General features: G+C 54.3%; 1 protein-coding gene across 6 annotated transcripts in view; it reads right to left on the reverse strand.

The window, feature by feature from the left end:
- Window positions 1–22,133, reverse strand: part of Tns1 (tensin 1) — a 179,872-nt gene that overhangs the window by 90,669 nt on the left and 67,070 nt on the right. For 5 of the 6 annotated variants that reach the window (XM_090354796.1, XM_090354795.1, XM_090354792.1 and 2 more), the window contains 3 exons: window positions 11,633–11,674; window positions 2,263–2,391; window positions 1,756–1,806 (listed from right to left, as the gene is read on the reverse strand). In XM_090354796.1, coding sequence (XP_090210922.1) covers window positions 1,756–1,806; window positions 2,263–2,391; window positions 11,633–11,674 — 222 coding nt within the window. Of the gene's footprint in view, window positions 1–1,755; window positions 1,807–2,262; window positions 2,392–11,305; window positions 11,553–11,632; window positions 11,675–22,133 lie in introns of those variants that run through there. The other variant, XM_090354793.1, reaches the window with a different exon arrangement.

The following is a 22,133-nucleotide window of genomic DNA, read 5'->3' on the forward strand; positions in this document are numbered from 1 at the left end:
CACAGGATCCAGAGTCCAGGCCACACCAGCCCTGTCGAGGAAAACAGCTCTTCCTGCGCAGTGAGCTCTGGGCGGGGGCCAGAGGCAGGAAAACAGCTCCTCAGATGCATGTAAGGCCGGCCAGCCAGTCGGCTCACACACAGGCTCCCCTCCCCTGGACCTTGGCAGAGCTCTCTCCATACCTCCCTCCTCCTCTCCACCCCCACCACCGCCACCTCGGACCCAACCTGTATACCCAGGGTAGGCATGCCAGGGGGCGGGCTCTGCCGCTGTCCTAGAATCTGCCCCAAGCTTCCCTCCACCAGAATATCAGACCTTGTTTTGTGCTTTCTCCCAGATCCAGACAGACCCCACTCAACCCACCCCGACACACAGACACATTCGTTCCTGATCAGCTACATCTTCTTAATAAAAATATTAAAAAGCAAAAATATCAGCACCACTGAAAGGCCTCCTCTTTCTTCCAAAGTCCGATAGGCCTTCATAGTCTACAGTTCTTTCTGCTGTCTGACCTTAGTCTCTCTTGACGTAGCTCCCTTAGGTTGGCCCAAGCTGGGGAGGTAGAGAGCACAGGAACTCTAGGAGGTGGCTTCTCAAGGCGATTCTAGAGTTCCCCAGATAATGTCTGATCCAGACAGTATCGCAGGAGGGAATGGAGCTGAAGCCTCAGTTTCCTCCGCTGTCACATGGGATTCCAGCAGCTGACAGCCCATGACCTCAGGATAGAGGACGCCCACCCCAGCTCCACATCTTTAATCAAAATAACATTTACTACGAATCTAAGCCCACAGTGTGTGCTTTGAGCACCTACACAGGCTCCACACATCAGTCCTGGGGACACAAAAACTCTATCTCCCCTCATCCTGGCTCAGAAACCTCAGGGACCCCGAGATGCTTGCCCCCAAGGCAGGATCCTCTCATACCTTGACCCCTGCCGCTGCAGGGGGTGGGGGGCCTGGGTCACCTCTGCTCCTCAGGGCCAGAGCACCGGGGCCTTCGTGCTGCTGCCTGTCAGGCCACCTCCCCACAGGGCCCTCCCGCCGCGGGTTAGGCAGCTGTCAGATGACATGGCCAGCAGGCCTCGTGCCACTCACAGCACCCGTGCCAACCATCCAAACCACTCCCTGCCCCTCTGCGAGGTGGCAGCGTCACCTCACGGAGGAGCAGAGGGTGCAGGGCTCTGGGAGGACGGTGCACTTTCCCGAACTCCCTCCATTTCAGGAACTTCCCCTTAAGCACCCCACCCCAAAAACACTGGTGGGGAGGCTCAGCCAGGCCCTCCCCCAATAGTACCTCCCAGGTGGCATTTAAGCCCCACAAAGCCTCTCACACTTTCCTAAGATCCCTGCTTCCAGGGGGCAGGTGCTGACCATGTCCCCAGGGACATGGGGACAAGGCCCCCTGAGAGCACTGGGCCCTGCTACCCAGCCAGTATGGCTGGCACTATGGGGTGCCTTTTTCCTCCATCCTTCCCAGCCTGTCAGACGCCCAGCCCTGCCCTGCGCCCCCTCCAGGCCCCCCACTCTGGGCTGTCAACAACACCAACCCCAGACAAGCCCAGACGCAGGCCAAGGCCATGGGAAGGCCCAGCCATGAGCCAACAGGCTCTGTCCTCCTCCCAGCCCTCTGTGCTGGCCCCTTTCAGACAGGGGTACACACAGACCAGCCTGGGGCGACCCCTCCTAACCCACCCCTGCAAACCAGGTCCCAGCCATCCTCTTAGCCCTCCATCCCCCCCCCCCTTTGTGCACTTACTTCTTCCTCCAGACTCTTCCGAGAGCCTCCACTCCGGGGGACTACTTCTCCCTGCAGACAGCAGAAGCCAGTCAGAGAGGACAAGGTCAGAGGTCAAGGGCAGCATGTCTACCACCTGCTGGGTACCAGAGGTGGAGGGTGGCAAGGGGAAGGGATTTGGCAGAAGGGTTTGGGAAGGAACCTGTGTTATTTAAGCATTTCCACATCCACTAAATGCCCCTCAGCGCTGGCCTGCCCCTCAGAGCTGCATCCACACCCCCCACATCCTTGTTAGTCCCATTAGGCAGATTAGACAACTGAGGCACAGACAGGTGCAAGCCCTGTGTGTGGTAATACTCTAAGAACCTCAGCAGAATTCAGGTTTGATCCAGTGTCCCACTGGCCCAGAAATGCTGTCGGTGGCTAACCTCAGTTTCCCCACCACAGTCCTACCTTCCTCTTCCACCCAGCTGGGAAGATTAGCTGGCCCCAATACCTTCCCTGACTCCAGTAAGGTGGCCCAGCTACCTGGTTCACTCTTCCCCGGAGACGACCCCGGCTCCCGGCCTCCTCGCTCCTGTCCAGGCTGTCTCCAAGCCCGGAGACCTCACTGGCCGTGTCCCCTACATTCTGCGGAGTACTCTCCATGGTGATGGGCTGTGAACAGAGACAAAAGGCAGGGTAAGCTCCAGGCCCGTGGCCCTGGCCTGGGAGCTGGGAGCTGGAAGTGAGCCTGACACCAACCCAGACTCAGACGTCCCCCGGAAAGTGAAACACGATCCTTCTAGTACTGCAGTCACCCAGTTCCTCAAACCCCGTCCACCATTGCCAAGAGTCTGCAAGGTGCCCAGTGTGGCCTCTGACCAGCAGGCACCGATCGCTCCAAATGGAACAAGGAATAAAGGTCAGGCGCTAGTGGCTCACACCTGTAATCCTAGCTACTCAGGAGGCTGAGATCTGGGATCTAGTCCCTGCGAGACTCTTATCTCCAAAACAAAAGCCATCAAAAAAAGCTGCTCGGGGACAGTGCCCAGGCCCTAAGTTCAAGTCCTAGGACCGGCACACACAAAAAGGGTAGATAGTCCCTGCCTCCCACAAGCTGGGCCACACGGAAGGCTGAGTCAGGGCCTTTTGTGGTGGCCTCCACCCCCAGCCCATTCCCACACCTTCACCTCCTCACACAAAGCTCTGCTCCACAGACCTGAAGCCCTTGTCAGCCTCACACCCAGCCACTACCTTGCAGATCAGCTTCTTCTTCTCCCCCATGTAGAGGGTCTCCTCCTCTAGGAAGCTTCACCGAATACCCTGCAAGGAAGAGTTGAACTCCCATCCACCTGGCAGGCTTCACTCTTAGCCTCGTTGTGGGAATCTATGTCCACTCTCCTCAGCCTTTGTTTTATTTGGGGTTCTTCTTCTACCTTCCTCCAAAAGAGATCCTAAAGCAACATGTTTTACTCACACACCTCATGGCAGGAACCTTGCTGGCTGGGCTGTAGGCCAAAAATAAGCACCTGACAGCTAACAGCTCAGAAGCCATCCCTCCTCAGACCAGGCCTGCAAAAGACTTCCTACTAAAGGCATCTTGAATGGCTTCCCCAGGTCTCTCAAGAGGAAGAGAAGTGTCCAGTCCACCTCCTGACTCTAGCATCTAGGGCTCCATCTCCATGTCATTAAAGAGGTTCTTGATTCAGGCAGACCAGCACATATAAGGCTATACAGAACGAAACAAGGCCCAGTGTGGTGGCTCACCCCTGTAATACATACTTCTTGGGAAGTAGAGCTCAGGAGCATCACAGTTCTAGGCCAGCCTGAGCTAGGTTGCCCACATGCCATCTCAACCCATGAGCTGGGCATGGTGACACACGCCTGTCATTCTAGCTACATAGGAAGATGAAGGTCTGATGCTGACCTGGGCAAAAAGCTAGAGACCCTACCCAAAAAATAAAGCAAAGCACTAGTTGGCTCAAGTGACAAAACATCAACCTAGAAAGCATGAAGCACTCCAGAACTGCCAGTACCAGTAGCTCACATCTGTAATCCTGGCTGCTTGAGAAGCTGAGAAATGAGGACCGCACAGTTCGAAGCCCACAGGGTCAGGAAAGTCCATGCGACTCTTATCTCCACTTAACTACCCAAAAGCCAGAAGTGGAGCTGTGCTCAAGCTCCAGTGCTGGTACAAAAGAAACAGAAAATAAAAACCCACTGGCAGTAAGCTTGGGGTCCTGGGGACACTGCCCCTCCGGGAACTGCTCTGTGTAGATCCCCAGAGCCCCTCGGCCACCCAGTCTTCCTCTTCCTATCCAGAGCTCTGTAACAATGGCCACTCTGTCAGGATGGCACCAGTGCCTCTCTGCGCCATGCCAATCTCCTGAGGACTAAAATGGGGGGAGTCAGGGTCCTTGAGAGCAGATCCCAGGACTTACGTGTGCAGGCCCAGAGTAGCCAACTCAGCACTTCCTCTGGGAAACAGCAGGGCATGAGCTGGGGGGTCTCACCCTTGAGACCCCATCTGTGTCAGTGACAATCAGGCAGGCCCAGGGCCTGTACACCTCCTGTGACTGTACCCACAGAGCCCCCGCTCCTGCCACCCTGTCCTGTCCTCTGGGAGGTCCCCTTTCTCAGCAGGGTGCTCAGCAGGACCTGCCAGGGAGCTCAGTTGGGGTACAGACAGAAGGACAGAAAGCCTTCAGAACAGCGTGCCCAGCCCAGAAAGCTCTCCATGCATGTTGGTTCTCTGTTATTTGCTATCTTACCCTCAGGGGTGCCCCCACAGGCCCCAAGGCCCACCCTGCCCCACCTTGGCCCTGGCCCACCCGCTCCGAGTCTGGCACAGGCAGACAAGGGAACGGGCCCCACTCTCTTCCTGCGGGCAGTCATCTGAGCAACACTGGCCCCTCTGCCCCGCCCCTTCCCTGGCAGCTGGAGGGCCGCCACGGGGCCACTCTTGCCAACAGTCAGATGCCTTCAACATATCAGTCCCCGTGCTCTCTGAGCAGCTAAAAATGGCCAGCCACCCCCCCTCCACCCCACCCAGACGCAGTGTTTGCCAACCCAGCCCAGTGGGCATCACCCCCACCACCACCCCAAATCTCCTGGGATTGACGTTCCCATTGTGTTCCCCAACACAGCCCCAGAGGCTGCTGGGAAAGAAAAGGGCAAGGGCTTGGTCCAGTAGGACCATATCTCAGGCTGCCCAGGCCCAGTCCCCGGCCACCCAGAGCTATGGCTGCAGATCTCTGAAGACCCCGATTGTCACCCTGCACTTCAGCTACAAGTCCCCATGCACGCATGCACATCTGCATGCGCACGCACATGCACATGCGTGCGCACACCCTTACACAAGAGAACCCACTCAGCATCCATTCTGGAGAGAGGCTTGGGATATCATCCTCTTCATTTCCATGCTTCACAGGCAGCACATTGAGGTACAGAAATGGAGGAGCCAGGCAGGCACTGGTGGCTCATGCTGGTGAACCTAGCTGTTTAGGAGGCTAAGGGCTAACGAGCACATTTCAAAGCCAGAATGGGCAGAAAAGACGAGAAGCATCTTATCTGGCAAAAAGCCAGAAGTGGAGTTGTGGTTCAAGTGGTAGAGTACCAGTGTTGAATGGAAGAGCCAAACAAGAGCAGGAGGTCCTGAGTTCAAGGCCCAGTACCATGCTCATGCATGCACACACACATAAAGGAGAGGGATCTCTATCCAGAGTCTCCTGGGAAGACCCGTGGCAGGACCGGAGTTGATCCAGGCTTGCCAAGCCCACTGCCACCCTGGCCACACTGGTCCCAGACTGTAGGCAGGAACAGCAGGTGCCCCAAGGCAAGCTGCACACGACGGAAGCAGATGGGGTAGAACAGTACCTTGCCACTGGCCCCACCCCTGCCCATTTCCAGAACCAAGCCCAGAGCCAGGAATCCAGGGAGAGCTGAGGGCTGGAAGCCATCCAGAGCCTTTCAGAGCCCCTGCCTTTATGTAGGGTCCCCTTGGGAACCAAGGCTGGATTTGGACCTGTGGCTCCTCTTGGGCAGGGCTTATGGTCTCCTTAGGGTCTCAAACCAACCATCAGCAGCAAGGTAGGGGCTTTTGCTCAAGCACAAAATGCAAGCAGCCACCTCTTGTGTCCTGTAAGCCACACCACACATGGGTCCCCTAGCTGCCCGCCTGGGGCTGAAGATGCTAGTTCCCAAAGTGAAAACAGGACAATGCTGACTACTTGTCACATGCAAAGGCCCGGCTGTGCCTGCCACCCAGAGCCTGGATGGCATGCCCAGGGTTTGAGCCATCTACATGCCCCATGTCGATCACCAACCATCTTAAGGGATGGCTCTCCTTTTGGGAACCTTCTGTCTGAACCAACTTAGCAGCTAGAACTGCTGTCCCTGGGGCTCAGTTGCCCACTCCATTTCCATAGGAAGAATAGGAAATGGGTTACAGCAGGAGAGACTGAGATCAGACAACAGAGAGGACTTCCTGAATTTGAAGGGTTGTGAACCATAGGGTAGATAAGGGAAGCTGCACATCCTTTCTCCACCCCTCCCCATACCACCTCACACAAAGACATACAGGCCCTCTGCACAGCCAGGCAAACCGTCTGTATGTACTGAGAAAGGGCTGCGGGTGTGTTGGAAGGCCGGGCTAACAAGTGTCTGAGGGGTGGCACCTTGGTGGCCTGCAGAGAGGGGATGGACAGGCTGGGGGGAAATGTATCTGTGGACTGCTGTTTTAGAGGAAGGAAAAGGTTAAGGGGGTGGGGGTGCCAAGACTGAGACTGAGCCCAGGACCTGGCGGGGAGGGGTGGACAGAATGCAGACTCAGCCTCCAGAGGAACATTCCGTCCAGAATTCCTCCAGCCCCCCCGCCCCCCACCATCACCTCTGAGGCCTGCAATCCATGCAGGTTTGGAAGCCAAAAAGACCCAGTGGCTCCCGAGCTGTGAGGTCACTGGACAGACCTGTGGGAGGGGACAGAGGGGGCAGTGCGGGATGGGACCGGACTGCTCATTCTGGTCCCAAAATAGATGGGTCAGCAGATGGCGGAGGGGAGGGGGCTCAGAGCCCATTAGAGATGCTTCCGTAGCTGGGGGTGCAGGGAAGAGGACCCCTGACATAGCTTGAGGCTGCCAGAGGAAAACAGACTGGAGGTGATTGAGCGGAAAGTTATGTCTGACTCCCCCTCTCCCAGGAGGGAGGGCTGGGCCAGTCCGCTCCTGTCCTCTGCCCCTGCCCTCCACTCCTCGGCCCCTCCCCAGTGCACCCTCAGAGGCCCAGGACACCCCCAGCCCTGCCTCAGGCCAGACTGGGGTGTCTTACACCCCTCTTGCTGTGAGCCCTGGATGGTCTCCCCTAACCCTACAGGGCCGGGCAGCGCAAGGCTGGGCTTTCCCTCTGGCCATCCCTGCATCCACCTGCCGCAGGCACAGACCTCCGGCTCTGAAGCCCACTTGGGGTCTCGTCCTCACTCAGGGACCCAGCATGGCCCTTCGTGCCTAGCATATCAAGGTCAAGTCCCCCAGCCCCACTTGTGGACTCCTCCTGTCCCTGGCTGCTCCCTGTCCAGGCCACCCCTGTCCTTCCCAACAGGAGCTCCCCCCATTCTGCACTGGTCCTGCCCCCTCCCTCCATCCCTCTCCCTCCCCCAATCTCTCCACAAGTAGTACCAGCGTCCAGCTCTGCCATCCTGCCATTCTTCCTCCTTCCTCCCGCCTCTCTCCTATGTGCGCAAATCCTATGCCAGCCCCCTAGCAGGAGGCTGGCTAGCCCAGGCACAGCACAGGAGGACTGAGCTCCCCAGTCTCTGAGGCTGAGCACTAAGCCGCTGGTAGAGTTGCTGACAGGAAGGATTTAACCACTTCAGGTGCTAGGCCAGGGACAAGACACATGTGTCATGGCTGGTGATGGGTGGAGTGTACTCTGGTGCCAGACGACTGAGTTGAAATGCCAGTCTTCCTTTTGCAGTGCTGAGGCTTGAACCCAGGACCTTGTGCTTGCTAGGCAAGCGCTTTACCACTGTGCTCTAACCCCCTTTACTAGCAGTGCTTGGCCTTTGGCCTCCATTCCTCATAAGAATACACCATAAGCCCCTCCTTCCAGAACTATGTGGGGATAAAGAGCTCGTTTCTTGGCTGGGCGCCAGTGTCTCTGGCCTATAATCCCAGCTTCTCAGGAGGCTGAGATCTAATGATCGAGTCTGGGAGACTCATATTTCCAATTAAATCACAGAAAAAGCAGGAAGTGGCCCTATGGCTCAAGTTAGAGTGCTAGCCTTCCACAAAAGATGCTCAGGCCAGGTCCAGAGTTCAAGACAGGAAAAAAAAAAGGTTTGGGGGCTCTTTCCTCCATTGCTAGTATGGTAGCTCCCGTCCACAAGCTAAAGTCAGGCTGGACCCCGAATAGGCAGGGAGGACGCCTGCCATTTCACTGCTCTGACACTCCCTGTGGCCCATACACTCAGCCAGTATCACAATTCTTGTGCTTTGGGCCACAGAAAATAAAATCAAAGCTACAGAGCTCTGCAGGTCCTGCTGTTCCACCACAGTGGAACCAGCTGGATTGTGGGACCAGCTGACTACCAGGCCCTTTGGATTTGCTGGGGGAAAGGGGCCATGCTTGCCCAAGGCAGGATGGGACCAAAGGTAAAATTTCATCCTTGCTACTCAGAACCTCATGCATGCTAAACCTCTGGATCGCTTATTTAATGCTGGAATTTTCCACTTAAGATTTTCAGATCTCCAGTAACTGAACACAGAGGAAAGTGAAACCTGTACAAGGGATTAGGGTCCCCCACCCTCCTTCCCTCCAGCTTGCCCTCCATCCTCCCTCCAATCAACTTCCCATCTCAGCTTCCAGCCCAAGCGCCCACGGAAGAAGCCCATGGGGGCAGAACTGCCAGCCTGCTCACCCAGCCTCTGGGCAACCTTGGTATCTACTTCATTTGGCTATGGTCATCCAGAAATTGCTGGAACTTTTTTATTTCTCAGAAGCTGAGCAAAGCTACTTCAGCTCTTCACAAGCCCTCCATCCTGCCCCCTAGCCTCCCTTGGGGAACACCTGTTGAGTCAGATAAACACCCTGGTTGAAGATTAAGCCCTACTGCCCAAGCTGGCTGGCCTGGGTACTGGCTGGACAAAGTGTCGGGGAAGCAGGGCCTGGCACTGGGCAGAGAATCTGGGTCCAAAATGAAGGATTTGAACCTAGGGGATTCAGCAAGGTCAATGAGATCATCTATGGGGAGCCTGGACCACACCGTGAGAGAATGCAGGAACTGGACAGACAGAGGGATACCACCTAGAGGGAGGAGGAGAGGTCTGCCCTGCCAGGCTCAAGGACGGGCAGAGATGGAAGAGGAAGGAAAAATACAAACCCGCCCTTCCTCCCCCTTGTGAACCTGCTATGAGCACTTGCCATGGAGTGGGTAGTGAGGAAACAGGTGCTGAGTGCTCTAGGGGGACAGGAGGAGCCCCATTTTCCCCGGGTGCTGGGGGGAGGGAAGCACTTTCACCTGAGCTCCAGCTGCGAACTGCAGCAGAGCCTCCAGCTGAGGCTCAGGCCCCAGCCTGCTCTAAACGTAATGTGACCATCATTTGTCAAGCCAGACATCAAGCCTGGACACCTTCCCCCCACTCAGCAAGCCTGTCTTAGTGCCTACTGTGTACAAAACAGTGAACAGCAAGAAGCCCAAAAAGAAGAAGATAAAAAAGAAAAAAAAAAAAAAAGCCTCCTTATCCTAGAGTGGTTTGATGTGCTCCTGTGGGCACAACCCCTTCTAGGAGATAAAAATAAGCGATGGACACAGGGGAGTGAGGTGATAAGTCCTGAGGGGAAGGGGAAGACAGGGAAGATAAGGTAACTGGGAGAGGGAAATGTTGGCAGTGAAGAAGTCTCCCCGCAATCCACAGGAAGAGCGGTCCAGAGACCAGCAAGTGCAAAAGTCCTACAGCAGAACTGTGCCTGCTACGCTGTCCCATCAGCAAACAGGCAGGGTAGCTGGAACAGAGGGAGGGAGGAAGAAAGGCAACCTTCAGAAAGAAAAGGGGTAAAAAAGGAAACCTAGGGGGTTTAATCAAAGTGAGGTGAGAAGCTTTTGAACATAGATACAGTGGATTCATTTGTATTCTTCTCTTTTCTTTCTTTTCTGTCTTCTTGATGCCCATTGGTATTGGACTCTGGATCTTGTCTTGATTAGTCAGGCAAGCACTGTACCACACAGTCCTTTTCCTTTCTAGTTTGTTTTGCTGATCATCTAGCTTGGTTTTATTTTTTTGAAATTGTAAATAAAAGGCTCACTGACTTTCCTACCCCAGCTGGCTTCGAACCACAGTTTCTCAGATCTGATTCCTGAGTAGCTAGGATTACAGGTATGAGCCATTAGCACCCAATTTAGCTTGTTTTCTTTTACTCATTTTTGCCCAAGGCCAAACCTTACTTCCCCTCATCTTTGCCACTCCCCTCTCCCCAACTAGCTGGGATTACAGGCATAGACCACTTATGCCCAGCGCTCATTTCGTTCTTTAGACAACTGTACAGGGTAGGTACTATTTCTGGCTCCCATTCTGAAGAAGGATAACCGAGAACTGGAGAGTCTGGGCAATGTGCTCCGCATCACCAGCTGAACACAGAGGACAGAGTAGCAGGGATGCAGAAGGAGGGACTTCCTCCATGCTAACTACTGTTGGGGAAATGGACTCTGCATCAGGGAAAGAACCTTGAGGAACAGAATCAAATCCAAGTGTCCCCGGCAGTCCTTTGTCCATCTTCTGGGCCAGGCACAGAGCCCCCTTCACAGGTGGCACATGTCATGGACAGGCCAAGACTCTAGGACCCCACTCAGGCAGGCGGGAGTATTTCTGGATCCTAATGAACTGCAGGCCTTCCTCTGGAATGCCAGCCTCTGCCCTCTTGTCCTGACTTGTGGCCTTGCCTCCATAAACAAACTTCCCCAGACTCAAGCACCAGAATCTGGCCTCTGCCCAGGGGTCACTAAACCCTGAACCTTTCCATCTTCCAAGCCAGCCAAGGACATTCCATTCTGGGCCACAAGGTGGTAGGTAGCTTAGCAGAATGACAGAGCGACCCCTCTACCCCCAACCCCCCCACACCCTGTTATTCCCACATGACCCTGGATGGGGCTCTACAAAACTAACACTCTACAGCTAGCATGCTCCTCTGGGCAGCTGAGGCCCAGGAGGGGGACAAGTCCAACACGGGCAGGGCCTGGCCAGGTTGCAGAGTGTGAAGATAGTGTCCTGGGCCCACCTGGAATCTTGTAGCCTAAGAGTACTTGTGCCCCTCGCCCCCCACATCAGCACTCCCTCAGCTGTATCCCCCACAACCCATCAGACTGTGCCTTCAAATGCCCCTCCATGACACATGCCAGGCACACGCATGGTCCGCCTGCCCCCCCCACTTCTGCAGCTGAGAGGAGAGGAGGAGGGGCTCAGTGAGCCCAGCTGGGATATATCTGAACAGGGGTCTGTCCACAGGGGTTCCACCCAGTCCAGCTCTTCTGAAAGCCTACTGGGTGTGTGGCCACAGAGCAACCAGGAAAGCAGAGCCCAGCCTGGACACAAGAACTAACCATGTGGACAGACCAAGCAGATGACTCCCCACAGAAGGTGCCTGACCTGGAGGCAGACAGGTGGAGGGAGATGCCCCAGCTCCACGGCTCTAAACCCTCTTTGCTGGCTAGGCCCAGAGAGACACGATGGCCTTTTATGGGGTTTGCCAAGGCCTCCGTGTCTCTGGATTATAAAGAGCAGGCTCTATGCCTCATCCAAGAGAACCTCGTGACTCATTTCCTCCCATCCAGCTTCCGCCCAGGAATCAGGGACCCTCCTCCGCCGCTCCTCATACACTTGGGTCCAAAGCCAGGGGTCAGCAGGGGGAGACACGGCCTGTCACTCACCACCAGTTCATGGCTGGATGGAGGAATGCATGGGGCAGCCACCTGTGGGAGGAGAAGAGACAGACGGTGAGCATCTGTCCTGGGCGGACCCCAGGCCTCCAAGCACAAGCCTCTCCCACCCCACCTCTCACTCCACGGAGGGAAGGCGGCATTGACCACACATGAAACGCACCTCAAAATTTAAATCTGCCAAAAAGACCAGATGCTGGCTTGAGGTCAACACGCTCGCAAAGTTTTTTTGAGACTGCCTCAAACCTCCAACTCCCAATCCTCCTACCTCTATTTTCCCCAGTGCTGGAATTATAGGAGAATGCATCATCCCAGGCCAACATACCGGTGTGTTAGAAACAGTGCATTAAGCTAATGAGAATGAGGAATGACTTTTCTTTGCTCTGTTTTCTGGTTTTTCTACAATATGGCAAAGTGGATTTTAAATGATTTTTTTTTAATCATGACTGAAGATCTCTAGGAAGATCTGGGCACTGGGGGTCTCATGCCTGTAATCCCAGCTACTCAGGCGGCTGAGATCTGAGGATCATAGTTCAAAGCCAACCCAGGCAGGAAAGTCCATGAGGCTCTCACCTCCAATAAACTACTCAGAAAAGGCTGGAAGTGGTGCTACGGCTCAAGTGGCAGAGCACTAGCCTTGAGCCATAGAAGCTCAGGGAAAGGGCCCAGGCCCTGAGTTCAAGTTCTGCTTAGACACTTGGCAAGGAAGGAAAGAGGAAGGTCAAGAGGGAGGGAAGGGAGCACATGACATGACAGCTCAGGCCACCCCAACAATCGCTGGGAACAGTGGTCAGACTTTTCTAGCCAAAGCAAGTTTGCTTAGTGCTCAACCTTGTCCCTGATGCTCTACCCAAACAGGAGTCACGATGGGACAAAGAGGAAACACGGGTGGGGGGATGCTAGACACGAGCCTGGGATGGCCTGAGAGGGGGCAGCTGCCTCCCCAGATGATGAGAAACATCCTTACCACACACACACACCATACCCAACCCTGATGAATGTATACTACACGACCAGAGTTATTCTGAATGGTTTACCCAGATGAAGTCATGAATCCTTTCAACAAGCCAACAAGGGAGACACAGTGTAGGGCACAGAGAGGTTAAACAATTTCCCCAAGGTCAAGGTCACACAGCTCTTCAGAGGCTATGATCTGAACCCAAGCATTCTGACATGCAAAAATGAGACAGGCAGGGGTCTTGCCATGTTTAGAAGAGACAGGAGACAGGAGGAGCTAGCTACTCCCGAAGCCCATGGCTCTAGATACACAAGCATGGAGCTCACAGGAGCTGATTCACAAAGGTGCAGAGAGGGAAAAGCAGGTCTCCAGATCTGCCTGAGGCCTACAGGTCTCCTTGTCTGCCCTGCTCACCAGACAAGGTCACAGCCACAGGGGACACTACTGTCCATGCTAGGCACAGCACAGCTTCACATCATGGGCCAGGCCCCAAGGACACCTCCCTGAACTCACTGTAGCACCTAGGCCCCCAGGCCCCAGGGGAGTATGTGTGACAGGGCACAGGCTGGTGGGCCTCCTGTCTCAGAACCAGAGCAGGCCTGCCCACCCCATGGGAGACAGTGCCACGGTGGCACACACTGCCTCGGCAGCCCAAAGCCCATCCCATCCCTCCGTGTGGACATGAGGACTGAGGCGGGGGGTGAGGGAGAAGGAGGTCACATCTGGAAGTACACAGAGTGGGCAGGGCTCTCCCATTGGAAGGGTGTCCTGACCCTGAGCCCCTTGCCTGTCCCCACAAGAGCCTGGATCTAAGGGGTGAGATCATGCCCTCTGCCCCAGCATACATTTCAGGCCAGCCCAAAACTGGCCCACTGACTCAATCATGTTTCGGCCTCCTGTCTCACTCGTGTGTGTGTGTGTGTGTGTGTGTGTGTGTGTGTGTGTGTGTGTGTCGAAAGCAGAGAAATGCTTCCTTAAAAGGCTCCCTCTCCTTCCCTCTGGCGCCCTGGTCCCCCCCTCCACCCCCCACATTGCTACCTCTCAGGATTCTGGAACACCAGGATCCTGGCAGCACCAGGACCCCTGCCACGGGCACCTACCTGCCCCAGGCATCGGCAGTGGCTGCCCTCCACTGATCCCTGGGGCCCAGCTGGGAAGCTTGCTCTGCAGGGGGTCCATGTGGGGTCTCAGTGCCCACCCTGCCATTTGTTTGCCTCCAGGGCTGGAGCACAGAGTGCCAGAATCAGACCCAGACAACCAGCCTTGGGCAGGCAGCTTCCCCTGGCACATACTCCAAATGGCTTTTAGACTGGTGACTCAGAGAGCCCCCAGCCACCACACACACACCCATGAACACCACAAACGCCATGACTATGCCCCCACCAGGCAGATGAGGAAACTGAGGCACAGGGAGGATGAGGAGGAGCAGGTTGTGAACCCAGCAGCATGACATGCTGTTGTACCTAGGACATGTTGGATCCTCTAAACCACCCAGTGCCACAGAACCAAGGATGAGGCGGGCACACAGTCCTAGCCCCTGCGCAGAACTTTTCAGTATTCAGTACCCAGCCCTGTGCTGAGTTCTTCGTGACTCAGTACCCAGCCTGCACTACGAGTCATCTGCTATCTTTCACAGATAGAGACACTGAGGTTCTGGAGGTCTCTGTCTGCCCAGCACCACAGTGGAGCAATGACCTCTGTCTGGGATGTGGCTGGGATTTGAGGGTGTTCCCAGACCCAAGAACCATGCCTGGCATTCATCAGCCCACACCTCAAGTACGCTCTCAACGTCAAAGGTCCCTGGGCACAAGGCCAGCACCACGCTCCCCAGCAAGGTGCCAGGAGGAGAGAGTCTGAGTGTCAGACAGCAGCCAGATGGTGCCCAGCGCAGCTGCAGAGCTTTTCACTTGACCTGGCTCTGTTGTCCTCTCAACCTCACTCTGTTCTTGTCCCCACAGTCCATGACCCAAAGCCCTGCACAAGCGGGGAGCTCCTCTCCATCCTTTAAGAGCCTACCTCTGTTTTACCTCAGGGCCTTTGCATATGCTGTTCCCTTGCTTTACCTATCTGGGTGGTTATGTCCTCCTCTTCCTTCTAGTTTCAGCTTAATGTCACCACTCTAAAGGGGGGCTCCCTGACTCCCTAAACTTTGTGAGAGCATGCACATACACACACACACACACACACACACACACACACACACAAAACACACACACACACACACACACTCACACACCCTTTTCTCTTCCTTCACAGACTTAATTGCAATTTATAATTGCAATTTATAATGTTTTCTTATCTAGGAACTGTCTCTCTCCAAACTAAACATCACAGGGCAGAAAGCCACTCTTATTCATCACATGTACCCCAGCACAGAGCCAGCACACAGTAGGCACACACAAAAATCTGTTGAAAGACTGAATGTCGGCATGAGGCCTGAGAAAGGGAGGCATCATTGCCATCTATCAGACATCTACTATGTGCCCTGGCCACCGAACTCTCTGAGGCCTCAACTCCATGAGCGGATAGAGGTACTCATCTGGAGGCCCAGATGTGGCCTTTGTGGCAGAGGAGTGAGAACAGAGGGAAGGAGGGTGGTGAGAGAGCCGCTCCCTGGCCAGCCTGCTCTCACCCAGCTGTTGTTTGTTGTTGTTGTTGGTGGTGGTGGTGGTGGTGGTGTGTGTGTGTGAGTGTGTGTGTGTTTGGTTGTCTGCACTCTATGTGTTATGAGCTGAACTGTGTGCTTCCCTCCAAAAAGACAGCCATGGGATGTGGCTGTCTGTGGTCCTTAGAGACGTCATTAAGGAAGTCACGAAGGGGGTGGGTATGTTACTAAACAGCGCCATAAGATGGTGAGACTGTGCGAGGACATGGTGCAGGTGGTATCTGGGCACCCAGCAGACAGGCTTCAGTGACACCAGCTCTGTTGACACACCCAGGGGGCTGACTTCCAGCTTCCACAACTGTGACAAGTCTGTGTGTGTGTGTAACCCCAGCCAGAGCTGAGTCAGACGCCAAACAAAATGTTTTCCAAGTCCATTCACGTTATCATAGGTGTCAGAATTCCCTTCCTTTTTAAGACTGAAAATGACTCCAGCTGGGCACTGCTGGCTCACGCCTATAATCCCAGCTACTCAGGAGGCTGAGATGGGGAGATCTCAACCCAAAGTCAGCCAGGCAAATCTAAGAGACAATAATGCCTTCTCTCCAAATTAACCAGTAAAAAAGCCAGATGCTGGGGTGTGCCCAGCTGCTCTGAGCCCTCAGTCCTCACATCCCCAGTGGGACAGACATCTACCTCCAACCCTCAGGAGGCAATGAGTCAGTCATGGTGCCAGGACCTTCCCCCGGGTCAGCCTGGCTCACAGGCCTGTCTTTGACATACTATGGCATCACACCAGGGCTGGAGGGCACAGAGAGAGTGCAGGCTTCTCAGGCAGGCTCCCTACCAGGGAACTGTGAGCCAGGCATGGAGGAGGCACTGTTTCCACTCATCTGTTGTGTTTCCCCCATTCCCCTACGACACCCCCATAGGAAGGACACACAGGGCCATTTCCTCCTTGTGCCCTGCTCCCAGCCTGATGCCCCTGAGAAGGAGACACGGTTTTGAAAGAAAGGGGCAGAGAAAGGGCATTTGGGGGGAAAAATAACACACGAATAAAACATGGAAGTGGGAATGTGTCCCCTTTGGCTAGGACATGCGACAGGAGAAAGGAAGGAAATGGGGACACTGAGCAGGGACGGAAGGAGAGAAGATGGAAGACTGGCCACTGCTCCTTCCATGGCTTTACCATGAGCAACTGTGCAGGGCAGGAAAGGGAGTCAAGACTGATGCCTGCACAGGTGTGCGTGAAGGTCCCTAAGCAGGAGCGGGACCGGGCTAAAGCTCGATCTATGTGCACATGCCTCATGTCTGTAATCCTAGCTACTCAGGAGGATGAGATCTGAAGATCCAGCTTGACAGAAAAGTCTTTGAGACTCTTCTCTCCCAGTAGCCACCAGAAGTAACTAGAAATGGAGGTGTGACTCAAGTGGGATTGCTCCTTGAGAGACAAAACTAAAGGATAGCACCCAGACACTGAGTTCAAACCCCAATCCTAGCGGGGTAGGGGGGAGGGGAGAGGGTGTGAAGATGGAGAACAGTAGTTCTAAATCCCAGAGGCAAGGGACAATTATATACCCTGAAACTTGAGACCCTTGTGTACTCTAACCAAACAGATGAAGCCAGAGGCCCCACCCCAGCCTCTCCCCCCACACACTCAGAGCGAGGGAGGATACATCCACCTTGCCCTGCCCAGGGAACCTGAAGCAGGGTGACAGCTTCTGAGCCCAGTCACTCAGATGGCCCCCATGGGAGCAAGAACCATCTAGACACTGATCTCCGAAGGGTCCCGACACCTCGCCCACAACTGAGCACTCACTAGACCCCCCCATCTGCAGACACCGGTTCCCAATACGAGTCTGCTGGCCCCATCAAGCAAGGTCTTGCACAGCCCTGGGAGCCAGGCAAGGGCAGGCTCCAAGGCCCAGCATAGGGCCTTTGGGGGAAGCACAGGGGTCCTGGGAGGAGGTGGCCTCCATGGGTTCCATCCACATCCTCTCGGCCTCACCCTCCCCTCCAGGCATGTGCCCTGTCCAGACCTTGTTCCAGCCTCTCCCTGCTCCCCACACCAGCCGTTTCCTGCCCTTATATAGACTTCTGCTAGGACACGGACGGGAAGTGTGGCCAGTTCCAGGAGGCAAGAAGGGGCCTGTTCCAGGGCACCTCAAGCCAAGGACATGTCCCAACCCTGAGTCCCCCCAGAGCCCGGGGGGCCATGAGGGACATGGAGAGGACCTGACTCTAAGCTGGGCGTGGGATACTAGGGGGAGACATGACACAGGAGTCCAAGAGCACTGACTCGGGTCATGATTTCCAGAGATCCCAAGTCCCTCTCCCCCAATCCCTCCTCAGACACATCCCTTGTGGATTGTGGACCCAGTAAACCTGCCCCTAAGGCCCCAGCAGCCTTCATTACCCCTCAGCTTCTTTCCTGACTGGTGAGCCTCTGTTAGTCCTACCAACTGTCCACCCAGCCAAGCCCGGCTCTGAGTCAGGCTCTTCAGGCAGGAATCCCACCCCTACTCCAGCCTCTCCCTCCACCCACATGGAGTCCCTACCCTCAACCCAAGGGCCACTCCACAAACACTCAGACTAGGTAAGAGAGGAGACAGGGGGGTGTGCCGGGCCAAGCTCGTCTGCACATGGAATGTGGCATTCAGAGCAACCCTCTGTCAGAAGGTTCCAGAATAGCAAAGAAGAAGGTGGCTGGGACCCAGCTCTAGCACCAAAGCTGGTCCCATTTAGGGCCGGCCTGGAAGGTGATAGTTGAAGGCATCCAGATTGTTTCAATCTGGAGTCTCTGAAGGTGGCCTTCTGAGGAGTCACCCTGAGACCCAGGGACCCAGTACGGAGCCAGCCAGCCAGGGCACATAGTCCAGCTCAAAGCTTGGTGTTGGCCAGAATGCTGGACTCATGGTCCTGCCACCACTAGCCACCTCCCGATTCCTGCCCAGCACTGATGACCCCTCCCCTTGACCACCACCAAACCACCCAAAATTGTTCAAGCTAGAAAACCTGCTTCCTCCCTTGCCTTCTCCTCACCATCCTTCCCGCAGAGTCTGTACACATCCGCCCCCTAAATACCAAGTCACCACTGAGCTGTCCCCAAAGCAGAGATGGTGGAGGCAGGCCTGCCTGGTATACTGGCCCTCAGTCTTACCCCTCCAATCTGTTCTCCACTTGGCAGCCAGTGTGTAAGTTCTGAACTGTGCACCCAGCGCTCCCAGCTCAGTGGGTAAGGCCCAAATGCCCTAATATGGCTGCCACAGCCCCTGGGGATGAGTCATATCTCCCACCTCTCCTCCACTTTCAGCTCTGCTCTGGGTCTGGATACTCCAGGCCCAGGCAGAGGTTATCAGCCCATTTTCCAGATGAGGAAGCCAGGCAGTGAGAAGTTACATCCTCAATCTAAGGTCACCCAGACAGGAAAAAATGGAAATAGACCCAGAGTTCCTTTCTGGCACTGTGTAAGGCTCTAGGTCTAGAGGGGACTACAGGGAGCTCTTCGCAGAAGGCACAGCCTCTAAAACAGGAGAAGTGGGGACACAGAAGAGAAGATGATGAGGCCTTGGACATAGATGGCCAAGCAGAACTGAGTTACCCGTGACCTGCAGGCTGGGCTGAGGTGCATGTCCAGGGCCCCAGAGAGGAGGCCTGACAACTCCAGAGCACATGGATGAAAGGGAGCGCTGAAAGCCAGGAAGCCAGCCTGAAAGAGGAGGCTGTATCAAAGTGATCAGAGAAGAGGGCCGAGGCTAGAGGAGCTCTCTAAGTGGACATAAGAAGATAGTAGGGAGCTATCTACCGGATCACTGGCCCAGAACTGGGGAAAGCCAGGCCTGCGTGCTGAGTGGGCAGCTTGGAATGTGGCCTTCAGATCTGCCTTTGGAGTCCAAGGAGCAAGAAACTCACTCTCCCCGCCCCTCTCCTTCCCTGGGCCAGCCCATTTGATCTAAAAGCAGAGTGGCTGCATGGCACAACGTGAGGCACCAAGACGAGCCTCTAGGAAGTTCCTCGAAGCTGCCGAAGGGCTGTGGTCTGCGGTGGATGTTAGGCTGGAAGAACAGCCAGCAGAGGTGACAAGCCCAGAACGGGGACCACACAGTCACTCACAGAACCTTGCAGGGAACAGAGACGGATCCCTGCTGACAGGGAGAAGACAGCATGAAAAACAGAAGCACAAACCAGCCCTGCATCGCTGTCATAGAAGGATGAAGAAGCTATTCTTTGAATAGAATCACAGTCCAGCTGTTTCCCAAAATTATACCCAGAGAGAGGCCCTGGGCCCCACCTCTGGCTCCACCTGAGTTCTGTCCCTAGACAACAGCTATAAGGGGACAAAGTCTTGGATCCTAAACTGTGCAACAACAGTTAGGCCGGAAGGATTGGGGTGAGGGGAGATGGATTCTAAGAGCAATGGGAAGACCCACAGAACCAGAGGTCTGAGGGTGGAACACACCAGCCACCCGGGGGAGGAAGGAAACAGGACAGGCTGAGCCAGGCCCGAGAGAGAATCCCATGACTAGAGCCTCACAAGACCCAGACAGCCAGCATGAGCCTGAGCTCTTTCCCTTCCTCCTACTAAAGAGCCAGGACAATGGCGTGCAAAGCCCTCCCCTACTCCTGCAGGGTTCTTTTTTGTTTTGTTTTGTTTTGTTTTGCCAGTCCTGGGCTTGAGCTCAGGGCCTGAGCACTGTCCTTGGACTTTCTCAAGGCTAGAGCTCTACCACTTGAGCCTCAGCACCACTTCCAGCTTTTCTCTATGTATGTGGTACCAAGGAATTGAACCAGGGTCTTCATGCATGCTAGGCAAGCACTAGGCCAAACTCCCAGGCCTACCTGCAGGGTTCTTATAGAGGTGTTCACTGCCCTGTTGCCTAACCCTGAAGATGTCCTGAGCCTATGGACACCTCCAATAGAATGACAGCTTCCCCACCCCCCCACCCCTCACCAACCAATCCTGGGACTTGAACTCAGGGTCTGGGCACTATTCCTGAGCTTTTTTTTTTTTTTCTCAAGGCTAGCACTCTATCACTTGAGCCTTAGCTGTACTTCTTTTTTTCTTTCTTTCTTTTTTATTGCAGTGTATAGAGGGGGTTACAGGTATATTCGCCAGATAGTAGGTGCATTACTTCTCACACATTGATACCCCTTCTCATGTTTTTATCCTCAGCTGTACTTCTGATTTGGGTTGGGGGGAGCATTAATTGAAGATAAGATTCTCATAGGCTTTTTTGCTTAGGCATGAGCCACTGGTACCCAGCAGAATGATAGTTTTTACGAAGAAAAAAAATGCTGCCCAAATCAACTACATACATTAATCATAAGGTATGCTCTAATTCAGAACATTAAAATGTAAAAAGAGAGAAAATCAAGAACAGGGTAGAAAGCAAACCTTGCCACATATTATATCAGAGAAAAATTCCATATTTTTCCAAGTCTCTCTCTAGCTTTATATTCCTTGGTTCTGCCAAAGGTCATTTCATCTACTCTCCTGACTCCAGCACTTTTTTTGGATAGTATTGGCTAGTAGGTTTGAAGAGTATTACACCTCTCTGTTGAAATGCCTTATTTCCAAATTCCTGAACATACCATGAGGTTCCATTGACAGCAAGAGGGAGCCAGGCATGGGCTCTAAAACCAGTTCTATCAAAGACCAACTATCAGAGGCCTATCTCACCTCCATCAGCCTCAAATTGCTCATCTGTAAAATGGAGGCAAGGAACTCCATATAGTCAGGAACACTTAATAAAGTTTAACTGAGGTCAGGCTTGAATAGGGATACAGATCAGTGGTAGAGTTTACTTGGCATGCATGAGGCCCTGGGTTTGATTCTCAGCACTGGAAAAATAATTATAAAGTTGACTAAGATCCAGCTGACAAAAATGTGTGGGGCAGAGTAATGCATGCTATTTTAGTTGCCATGTAATCACTGCACCTCTCTGAACCTCTCTGGCCACGAATTGGCCTGAATTGGCCATGAATTGGCCTTTGGAGGCTGGGGTATGTCAGAGCCAGTCCTAAGTAATGCATGCCCCTCATGTCTCTCAAACCCCACCTCTACCCCAGCTTCTACTCTCACCCCCATTTCACAGAAGAAGCTGAGAGATGGTAACAGACTGCCAGGAGGAAGGATCTTTAAGATCCTATTTACCTAAGTTGAACAGAGGTTGGGACATATCCAATGCCAGCAATTCTCTGCTTAAACAACCACAAAACTCCCTTTCCTTCTCTGCTTTCAACTCTTGCATGGCATAAGCTTCAGTTATCTGCAAATCCACTCATGTAGAAAAATCCTGGCCACAGATGGCAGGGGCAGGAGGTAGCATAATTGTTCTGCACAATTACCACACAGCCAGGGCTGGTGTTCTGGAAGCCCATCTGCCCTGAGGGACAAAGCAATCCTGGGGGCCCCCGGAAGCAGGAGGTCCAGAGTCCAGGGCAGCCCCCTCTGTGTTGCTCCTCTAAGTCCATCTGTGAGTATGGCAGGAAGCCCCTCTCCTTCCTATTAGCCAGCAACAGACACTTGAAGCAAGGCCAGCTCCACAGGCGAAGGCCAGTGGAGACCTGGCTGTCACCAACATTGTTTAGCGCCATCTGACGCAGAGCTACCCCATGCAATGTTTCCTTGTTCCGGGAAGAATCTGAAGGACGCAGGCATCCGAAGGCAGGTCTGCAGGAAGGCTAGGGAAGGAAGACTGTGGAAGAGCTGGCTCTCTTGGGCTCAGAAAACACAGGCAGACTTGCAATGGACAGGAAAGAAAGCTATCAGACAGAGACACAGTGACCCAGGGCACTGTCATAGCCATGGCTATTGTCTCCACACAGTGCCCAACACTCCAATTGGGCACACACATTCAGCACACACAACCTGAACAGAACACTTAGCCAGATGCAGTGACCCTTACGTGATTTCTCACCCCACCCCACCC

This window comes from Megascapheus bottae, chromosome 21, assembly GCF_031878675.1.
Source record: "Megascapheus bottae isolate mThoBot1 chromosome 21, mThoBot2.hap1, whole genome shotgun sequence".
Classification (NCBI taxonomy): Eukaryota; Metazoa; Chordata; class Mammalia; order Rodentia; family Geomyidae; genus Megascapheus; species Megascapheus bottae.